This window comes from Halichoerus grypus, chromosome 4 (genome assembly GCF_964656455.1).
Source record: "Halichoerus grypus chromosome 4, mHalGry1.hap1.1, whole genome shotgun sequence".
NCBI lineage: Eukaryota > Metazoa > Chordata > Mammalia > Carnivora > Phocidae > Halichoerus > Halichoerus grypus.
This window is the reverse complement of record NC_135715.1, coordinates 28,794,613-28,804,817: the sequence shown is the minus strand read 5'-3', so window position 1 is coordinate 28,804,817 and position 10,205 is coordinate 28,794,613. Positions and strand designations below refer to the sequence as shown.

At 45.5% G+C, this 10,205-nt stretch overlaps 1 protein-coding gene across 2 annotated transcripts in view; it reads right to left on the bottom strand.

The window, feature by feature from the left end:
* Nucleotides 1-7,191: 7,191 nt before the first annotated feature.
* Nucleotides 7,192-10,205, bottom strand: part of OBI1 (ORC ubiquitin ligase 1) — a 39,737-nt gene continuing 36,723 nt past the window's right edge. For both annotated transcript variants that reach the window (XM_036066930.2, XM_078070217.1), the window contains exon 6: nt 7,192-9,948. In XM_036066930.2, coding sequence (XP_035922823.1) covers nt 8,433-9,948 — 1,516 coding nt within the window. In that variant the 3' untranslated portion in view covers nt 7,192-8,432. The remainder of the gene's footprint in view (nt 9,949-10,205) is intronic.

The following is a 10,205-nucleotide window of genomic DNA, read 5'->3' as shown; positions in this document are numbered from 1 at the left end:
TTCCCTGAGCTCTCTCACTAGGGAAAGGAAGGGTCCCGCAGAGGGCAAGAGCCTAGATCCTGCCTGCTCCCCAGGGAAACACTGGCCTTTAGAGACCCGGAAGAGTGCATGGGAGAAAGAACTGCAAACAGCATAGGTTCCTCCCCAGTGGACCCCCAGAGAACGAGGCCAGCCCCCAAGTACTGGAAGCTCATCTGGGCTTACACTGTGACTCTGGGAGGGCACCAGGAAACCCAGAAGTCAGGCACCCTGCCAGAGGTCAGTTCACCGGCCTGCCGAGACTCCTCCCCTAGTTCACATTTCTTTGGACAACTTTCTTTGGACAACACCTTGGGGTGGGGCCAGACTTTTGTCCAGATTGTCACAGCTTTTCCTGGGGCTAGAAATATGAGGGCTGTGGGTTCAATTCCCAACCCACCTGCTAATCAATGGACTGGAAGCCCATTTAGGGCACATCTGTGTCCACCATGGTACCTAACAAGGTGCTTGTCACAGAGTAAAAATGCCCCATCAAACAATAGGAAAAGAAGGCAGATGGGGAGGGCCAGGAGTAAAAGCCAGAGAGTTCAACAAGCCAGGGTTAATGGGGAGCAAGCAGGAAGATCACTGAAGGGTCTCCTCTCTTCCTAAAAGGGAGATTGAGACTGGGCCAGAAGGGTGTGTTGTCCCCATGCAGAGTTGTAAATCTTGATAGCAGCTTGTTCTTTTTGGGAGTTCAATTATTTCATCCCTCCCTCATTTACTTTCTACTTTACTTTCCTTCCTCAAATGCTTGGTAATCAGGGCAAGACACTGGAAAGAAAATGAGGTATAAAATAGGGGTATCTGCCCTCCAGGAGGTGGCAGTCTCTAAGAGTGGGGCAGCCCCAGGTGAAGGGGTACTTATGATACAGGTGCAACAGGTTCAAAGAGGGAATTGGACAGAAATATGGGATGGGCTGGGAGATGTTGCTGGGACAGTTATCCTGCCACATCCCTGCTGGGCCTGGACCCCAGGCTAGAGGGTGGGGCACAGTGGCAGATCTGCATGCAGTTCCTTGACCTTATAAAATCTTTCTCTCCTTACCCCACGGCAGTGAAAGAAAAGGGTGGTGGACTGGGGCTCACCAATATGTCACTGCTTTGTTTTTCTGGTTTGGCAAGTGCAGTAACTAGTTGGCCCCTGCCTGTGCTAATGAAGCACACATGGGGTCTGAGCCTTGGCATAGATTCCCAGAAAGGTCCCCCCCTTCCTTCTTATTTAATGACCAACACAGATTCTCCCCTCCCCCCCCCCATCTCATAGCTTTGCATTTTATCAAGAGGGGGATAATGAATGCACAGCTATTGATTTCCAAGGAATTTCCGCCCCCAGGGATAGGGAGTCTATCATCTGGATCAGAGACACATTTCTTTCCCTCATTAATTAATTTTCTCCTCCTCCTTTGGCAGGCCCCACTTCACATCTCCTTTGGCAGCTGCTTTTTCCCCCAAGCTCAGGGAGCAGAGATTCCTTGGTTGCAGTGAGGGCCGCGAAAGAGGCGCTGTTCGAGGGCCGGCACTGCAGGGAGTGAACTCTCCTTACCTTAGGCACCCACCCAACGCCACAGATCAGGAGAGCGCACCTGACAGCAGCTGCCCTCTTCGGCTGCCTTTCTCTTTCCAAACGGGTGCGGGGAAAAATCAGCGCCCCCCAACTCAGCAGCTACACACACACACGCGCGCGGGCGCGCGCGCGTACACACACACACACACACACACACACCCTCTGGGATTGAACCCGGGTTATTTGTTCGGATTCAGGGACAGGAGGTTGGCCCTGAAGAATGTCCGCTTCAGTGCGTGGAGTTTGTGTGTGTGTACAGGAGGAGGGGATCGGGCTCCACGCTCTGGCCTGAACCCAGGGATCGGGCCCTACCTGCAGGCCGGCCCCCTCGGGTTCTGGCGGCCCGAGCCGAAGCTCTGCACCTCCCAGACCCGGGGTGCCACGGTTGCCGCGGGCAGTTGCCCAGTTTGAAACTAGGCACATTTCACAGCGCAGCCCGCGCTCTGCGTGCAGGGAGAGCCCCCAGAGCTCAGAGCTGGCCGGCTCCAGAGGCCTGTTGGGTTGTTTTTAAGCAGTGTGAAGGGGCAGGCGGGGGAGGAGCAGGCCCAGAGTAGGGGGTGGGGGTCGGTTCTCTTGAAGAGGAGCTGCGCTTGGGTGGGCCGGCGGCGCCCTCGCGCTCCGACACTTTCTGTCTGAAGGGTGGAATAGAGGAGCTACTGGTGCGGTACTTTCGCTTCCTCTCCGGCCGCCTTCCCAGGGCCAAGTCTGGGCTGCCTCGATGCTAGGTCTCTGTTAGCGCTACCCCTCGCGCAGGCCGATTCCGGCTCTCCTGCCGCTAGGGGCCCGGGCTCCTCGCCGGTCCTGCCGGGGTCCTCAGAAGCTCCCCCACGCAGACCGCCAGGCCGCAGCGCCCACCCCGTCCGATTCCGGGCGGTGGCCCTGCCCTCGGCCAGCCCGCGGGCCCAGCCCTGCCCGAGCAGCGAGTTCGGAGCCGCGCTCTTGCTGCCGGGAGCTCGGACAGGGAGGCCCTGTCCTCCCTTTCTACCGCGCCCCGCCCGCACTCGGGCTGCTCGTCGGACGTAAGTGAGTTATTGAGGCCCATGGTGATCTCCTTAAGGATCCGGCCCCCGCGTTCAGACTGGATTCCAGCTGGGACCTGCGGAGAAGGATCTTGAGTAAGCCTGTCAAAACCCCACTGTTTTCTTTCTTCTGGCCGTTTAATTCAAGTGCAACTTCCGTTGGGAACATTTTCCTGGATGTCGACCACCCCACCCCGAAGTGATGCGTCCCAGTAAAGTTCACTGCCGGTCATTATCACTCTTGGCGTTACATATGTAGAGATCGATCTATCTATGTATCTATCTATCTATCTATCATCTATCTATCATCTCCACCTTCTCCACCTTAATCTCTCCATGGACTCAAAACCAACCTACCTTGTGTAAGATCTATGGGCGAGGCAGGACAACTACGTCTGGGTCCTAACAGGGGCATGCCCCCCGCCCCCACCGCGCCCGCTAGTTTCGCTGTCCATGTGAACAATGTTGTATCACTAAACAAGGCCAAGGGCCCCAGTGGTTTAGATCCTAAGAGGAGCAAAATCCCCCCCGCTCCACCCAGGCTCCTTCAAAACCGGAAGAGCGCGCTAGTCAGAGAAGGGGTTCGAGGTCCCTGAGTTAAAAACAACAACGAACAAACCAACTCTACAAAAGGCACTCCCGCCAGTGACCCTATGCGACGAGATGGAAATTCCGTCGCCTTCCCTCTCGTCAGATAGCCGCTTGCCAGCCGCTGCGATTCGGACGCACGCAGGCCGGGGTTGGAGGGAGTTCCGCTGGCGCAAATGGACAGCAGAAGACCCCTGGCCCGGTACGAGTGCAGTTCCGGGGACCGCGAGGCGGGCGCCCCTCGCCCTCCGCAGGCTCAGCTCTACCCGCAGGAGCAGGATCCCCAGGAGGGCCCAGAAGCCGCCGAGAAAAGCGCGAAGCCGCGAGTCCAAACGCCAGAAGTGCGGAGTTGGGTCCCGTCGCCCGGCTCCGGCGCTCGCCGGCGCCGCCGCCCGCCGCCCCTCCTCCTCGCCGCCCGCACAAATCAAAGCCCCTTGCGAGGGACTGGGAAATAGTTGCCTTGTCATGTAACACATTGCCCTGATTTATTATAAAATTTTAACGAAATCATGCATATTTTAACAGCCTTTAATCACTGCATGAAAATTTAATTCATGGACTGTAGCGCGTTTAAATAAATGAAGTGTTAATTCATTAGGATTAATTAATTTGTTAAAGGATTGTGTGCAAGGTTAAGGTGGAAAGAAAACTCTTTGTTGGTTTCGCGTCTTAATCGCCAGGTTTCGCGAGTGGTAATAAAATGAAAGGAAACCGCAAAGCAAGTCGTTTCTTCGGGTGGGGCCTGGGCGGGACCAGCTGAGAGAGCCCTCGAGAGCGCGGGAAATTCCGGCCCGCGGGGCACCGGCGGGTCTGCCCTCCCGGGGAACCGGGGGGGGGGGAAGGGGGGGTGTTTGGGGAAGAGCGGCGCTGGTTGCGGAAATCCCGGAAGTCTGGGTGCGTTGGAATCAGAGGGAGGTAGGGGCCTCAGAGCCGAGACTAGCGGGCTAGACCTCACCTCCCCACCCCCAGCACAAAGATGACCCCGAGTGAAGCGAGGTCGCGCCTTCCGGCCCTCGCAGCGCAAAGCCCCGGCTTAATGGACAGATGATGGGCCAGCCCTGCCACCTCCTGAGCCTTCCAGCGCCCAGGGAGTCACTGTCTCGCCATCAGGCCGCCGGCCCCGGCGGCTAGGGCTAGCTTAGAGTCTCAGGGGACGCTTAGAAAGAGGAGGCGGAGCAAAGCCAAACTTGCAAGCTTAGGCTGGAGCGATCTAGAAACCTTTCTCAATCAGAAGCCCTGGCATTAGGCAGTGGGTCCTTCAGCACCTCTTCTGAGACGTCCGTGAAGTAGGCGCCCCTACAAGGACAGCGAACAAGCAGAAGAGACGTCCTTTTCCACACCGAGCTCTTATTCATCCTTAAAGACCCAATGCAAACAGCACTTCCGTGTAGATGCTTGATTTCCTCTCTGCTCCATGCTATCGCCAACACCGACTTTTTCTACTCACCGTGCTGTAAGAATCAAAAGGGACCAGAACTAGCTCCTCCGCCCTCACAGAAAGTCTCAGTAAATGCCTAAATCCTTGCCCTTAGTAACCCCGAAATTTTAAGTGTCACACAAGGCACACACTTCTCCACACTTGGTTTATTAGAGGGGGTCTGTTGTTCCCTCTTAAGACACAGCAGACCTTAGAATCTACCATTTCAAGAAGTGGAGCTCCAATTCAAAGTATTCTAGGCCGCTTCTGTCATGTAAAACTGAAGATCGCCCTAGCTTGAGCTCCAGATGGGTTCTTAAAAGAAATCTGCATCTTAATAGATGTTTCCTCGCTCAGAGTGGGGTTCCGAGAATTAGGCAATAAATGTTCACTATGCACTCTGAGATCATTGCTTAAAAGGTTTTCTCTCTGCCAAGTATTATTAAAAGGATTGGGTTACATCATCACAGGCAAAGACTGTGTTGTAGGACTCCCACAAATAGGAATGAAAGACCTTCTTATGAGGCTTTGGGAAACACTTTTAATCTAATAGGCCATACTCCATAAAGTTAAACTGTTAATCTCTGTTTGATGTTGTACAAGTATCATTCACAGGTACAAAATCTATGTATTACACTTTGAATAACTGAAAACCATTCAAGTATACAGAAACAAGTTGCTGAACCATCTTAGGGTTTAAGACCAAAGTTCTTCCCTTGTTCAGTGGTACCTTTAAACCATTGTAGATACAAAAGAAATTATAGGAATACAAAGCAGATTTGAAATTAAGGAGCTATAAATCTTAAAGTCTACCATTTTCAGTTTTTGTCTCAGCTGATACATTAAAACAGGAAAAAACATGTCATTGTGGATGGGATTAATATTTTGAAAATTAAAAGATGAACACTAAAGGTCATGTCAAAAAAAAACAAACCTAGCATCATGTCACATTCCCTTGGCAATTACATTTTAGAAAGCTGAGCAATCAAAAGATGCTGTTTTTATAGGCATGACTGATTAGTGTCTGCTTCCCTTATCACAAGTGCATAATAAGGGTTAAATTCATCTAAATGTCGGAGTTAATGCAATTCTTTCTAAATTTAAATTTCCAAACAATTCTCATCACTGAGCTTCCACTTAGTAGTGGAGTTAGACCCTGGAACATTGGCAGGAATTAAATGCTACTTGAAAAGAAACATGCTAATATTTCTAAAGTAGTACTTTAAAAATAACCCTCGGAAATTTCAAATCCATTCATCCTTTGGCCTACAGATGTGAACTCTCATGCTTGGGGGAGAAGAGTACAAGCTCTAGAGTCAGGGGCCCAGCTCTAAGACATGGTTCTATCCCATTCCAGCTGTGTGACCACTAACCCTCAAATCACTTATTTTAAACTGAGGATAACAGTTCTTGGCTTACAGAGTTTGAAGAGGATTAAAGGAAATAGAAGTTAGTAAAGTGCTTGGTTTAAATAAGTTTATCTTTGTTTTGAGAGTGTGCATACAATATACTTAAAAATACATGAAACCACTAATCATGATATATCAGATTATGTAAAGAGTACAGATGAGAATATGTGATTAAAATAAAATCCTGCAGGTTATTCCCTTCAACTGAGAAATGTCACAGGTTTGATTAATTTAATATATGAAATATTGTTTTGGGAAGGGTGGAGCAACGTTTCTGAAGCAGCTGGGAAATACTTGGTCCAGCAGAGACACTCTAACCCTGACTAGGCAGCACTAAATCAGGTTACACATTCTGCATTGCCATGCCACACTGTCAGTATATATTTGGATTAATGGATTAAAAACTGACACATTCATAGTAAAGAAGAGTTACAGACAGAATTAGAGTGAGGCTTACCCGCAAATTTACTCTGTGATTACTCAGAAAAATTGTTGATTTCTACATTTAATAGAATTTCAAATATATTACCACATTGTCAAAGATATCTAAACTACTTATCTCTAAAAGTATTCACTGACTTTAACACATCAAAAGAAAAAAATCACACACATATACTTACTGGAATATGTGTTAAAATTATGCTTCATGTTAGCTTTTCTTTTTGGCCCTTATTATTTCTAAAAGTGGAGGGCATTATTCTCCAAATCATAAAAGTGATTTGTTACACTTTTATAGTTTCATTGAATCCTTAGAGTCTATTATTAACAGGGGTCAGCAAATTTTTCTGTAAAATGCCAAACGGTAAATATTATTTAGGCTTTGTGGGCCATATGGTCTCAGTGGCAACTATTCAACTCTGCCACTGCAATGTAGAAGCAGTCATAAATAATATGTAAACAAATGAGTGTAGCTGAGTTCTAATAAGACTTTATTTAGAAACACTGAAATTTGAATTTTATATAATTTTCCTGTATTATGGAACGATTTTTTTGATTTTTAAAAACCGTTAAAAAGTGTAAAAACCATTTTTAGTTCACAGGTTTTCACAAGAAACAGGTGTAGGCCAGATTTGGTCCATGGTCCACAGTTTGTCAACCTCTATAAGATCAATTAAAAATGTAAGTTTTACTGGTCGTTACAGGCTAATTCAATATCTAAGACAACATCAAGGATTACAGTGCTTATGACATCCTTTATTCAATTCACATAGAAAAGCATGCAGTATTAATGTAAAACAGTACAGTATTAATGTAAAATGTTCAGTGCACATTAGATAAACAAGTCATTAGCATACAAACCATTTTTAAAGGCCTATATAGGCATACCACACATGTTTAGGATATACTTTTTCAGAGCCTAAATTAAAAATTGTGCTTAGCTCACCTATTCTCATCTCAACACTCTTCATGAAAAAAAATTCTGTCCTACATAAAAGATATTCTATTAGCCAACTAAAACTTCTTTTTCTTAAGTAAGGAAAACAGTGCAAGCAAGAATGCTACCATGCATACAGAGTTTCCACAAAGAATAGTAACATGCAAACAAGAACTTCACTCCAAAAAAAGCTCCCCTGGGATGAAAGTGGATCAAGCATTTGGCAAAGAGCACTTCTGCACCTGTGTATCTGGAACAATGACGCTACCATGTTTAGGCTCCTCCAAACCCAACCAACCATTCTATGCCTTCTTTCCAAAGTAGGCTCAATTTCTGATTTTCAACACACACAGAAAGATGAGGAAATGAAAGCTACCTGACATAAAACAAATATTTTCATATAGAAAATGTGTTCTTTCATTCTAGCAAAAGGTTCTCACAAAAACTGTACAAAACACAATGTTAAAAATGCAAACATACATATACAAAACCTAAAAAAAAAAAAGTAAATGAATGCTGGACTAATATAGAGTGCTATTTCTCAACCATGGCCCTGCCTAAAAGTTGAGCCATCACTAAATATAAATAAAAAAGGGCAGGCAAAATTATTCCCACCCTAGGAAAGCTTTAAAGAAACTCAAGTGTCTTATGAGCAGTGTGTAGACAACCCAAAAAGTTTTATTTAAGAAATCCAAGTTCTGAAGACAACCGAGGCTCATTAATAGGCCACTGTATCTAATACCTAAATCAAGACCCAAGAAAACAAAATATACCCAAACCAGATACATATAATATTCATTAAAAGAAACCCTCTCCTATCTTTTCTGTTTAAAAAGATGCCCAAATGAAACTGAAAAAGGACGAATTCTTTAAAATGAAGAAAAGTATTTTGGTTACAGGCTAATCCACCATTCTGACTTGACACTTGACTACAGATTATCAATTCAAAATCGTATAGAACTTTTATGAGGGAAAAAAGTAACTTTAAAAACTTATATTCCTCTCAGGACAAAAACATAAATGACACCTTTCTAATGAGTCAACTTTTAGTTGCTTTTGATGGGCTGGCATTGGAAAGACTGCTCTGGATTTTTCTTTTTGTTGACTGATTCATATTTTTATTCCTCTTCTCAGGCACAAAGGAAGTAGACCAAGGAGACTGAAGGTGGTTATGAAGACCATGCATCTCTGAGGTCATCTTAAATAAAGATGACCCAAACCTCTGATCTTCAAATAGCCGGTGTGAACTGCTTAACAAAACACCCTGGGAAAACTCAGTCTGAAACAAACAGCTTGGGGGTTTGATTTCATTAGTTCCTGGGTTAGAACTGGTATGGAGAGAAAAATCTTCATTCATTTCTTGGTCAGAAGGAGAGAGGAGAAAAAAGGAAGTGGGTTTCCAGTCATTTCCATTTTCTAACTGATCAGTAGTTAGAGAACCTTTGGAAAGGTTTGGCTTAGTTCTTTCTTCCAACTTATCTGGTTCCTCAAGAAATTCACTGCCTTGAGATGACTTTGATAACCCATCCAAATCCACTGACTTAAAACCGTTATTACAAGGGCTCTTGCTGTTGTCTGATTCCGACATCATTGAATCCAACTCAGAGATTTTGTCAAGGTAAGCTGCGTCCATGGATGCTTCACTGGATGTTCTTGTCCGATTCATTTCAAAAGAGCGAATAGAATTCAACCTCTTAGATAAGCATGAGCCTGATTTCTCACTTAATTTTAAAGAAATTTCTCCAACAGAATTTGCTATTGTGTTCCCCTCTGAGCTTTCAAAATCCAAGTTTTGGGCATAGCTTGTGGAACAACAGTCCCAAAACCCTGTCTCTGAGGAAGTAAAACACTCTGATTTCTTTTCATTTTCACTTCTATCATCTTCTGATGAATCTTTATTACAAACATTTGGAGAATCACAGAAATCATCAAACACCAATTTTCTGAGATGGTTTGAGTGCTTTTTGGAACCTACTGCTTTGACTACAGAGCTCTCTCTATTTTCTGGAGTACTGAGCTGAAGGCAACTAAGGGACAAAGGAGTACAAGGAGCTGGAAGATCATAAAGTTCTTCATCTTTGTAGGGTATACAATCACTTGGCTTATTACCCCATTCTCTTTCCAAGTAAGTATCCATACTTGTATCTGTCACATCTAACATTATTTCCACCTGTTTCTGATATAGGTCTTTATTCTTAGAACAATTTGGTTCTGTTTTGCTGGTGCTTTCCTGCCTGGCAGAACTGCTAGAAGGTTTTGGCAGGTGAGAACTTGAGGTGGATGAGCCAAGCTGCTTTCTGGCACCATCACCTTGATTCTTTGATGCCATCTCCTCCTCGTTGCCTATGCTCCCCTTGCCATCTGTAGAAAGTGCTCTCTGGCAAATGGAATTCATAGCTTCCTTCTCTTCACTTGAATTTTTTAGCTGTGCAATTTGAGATTCTAGTTCCTCTATATACTTATCACTTCGTTCCAGGGCTTTCTTGAGGCGATTGGTTTCACGTTCATGCTGTTCTACTTTGGACTGAAGAGCAGCTACTGTAAACCTTCCAAACCTGCAAGGAATAGAAAGATAGTTAACTTTACAGTTGCAAGCTTTTTTCTTTCCTTTTCAAAGTTTAAGAGTGCAAACTGTCTCAACCCATTTCAATTTCACATACCAGTGACATTTCAGACCACTCCATGAACAGGTCAAAAGCAATGCCAGATGTAGTATCTTCAGAAAAGAGTTTTTCCATTTTATGTAACAATATGCATATGATAACAATGGCAAAGATCTAATAGGATACTTTTGTGGTCAAATCAGATTAGC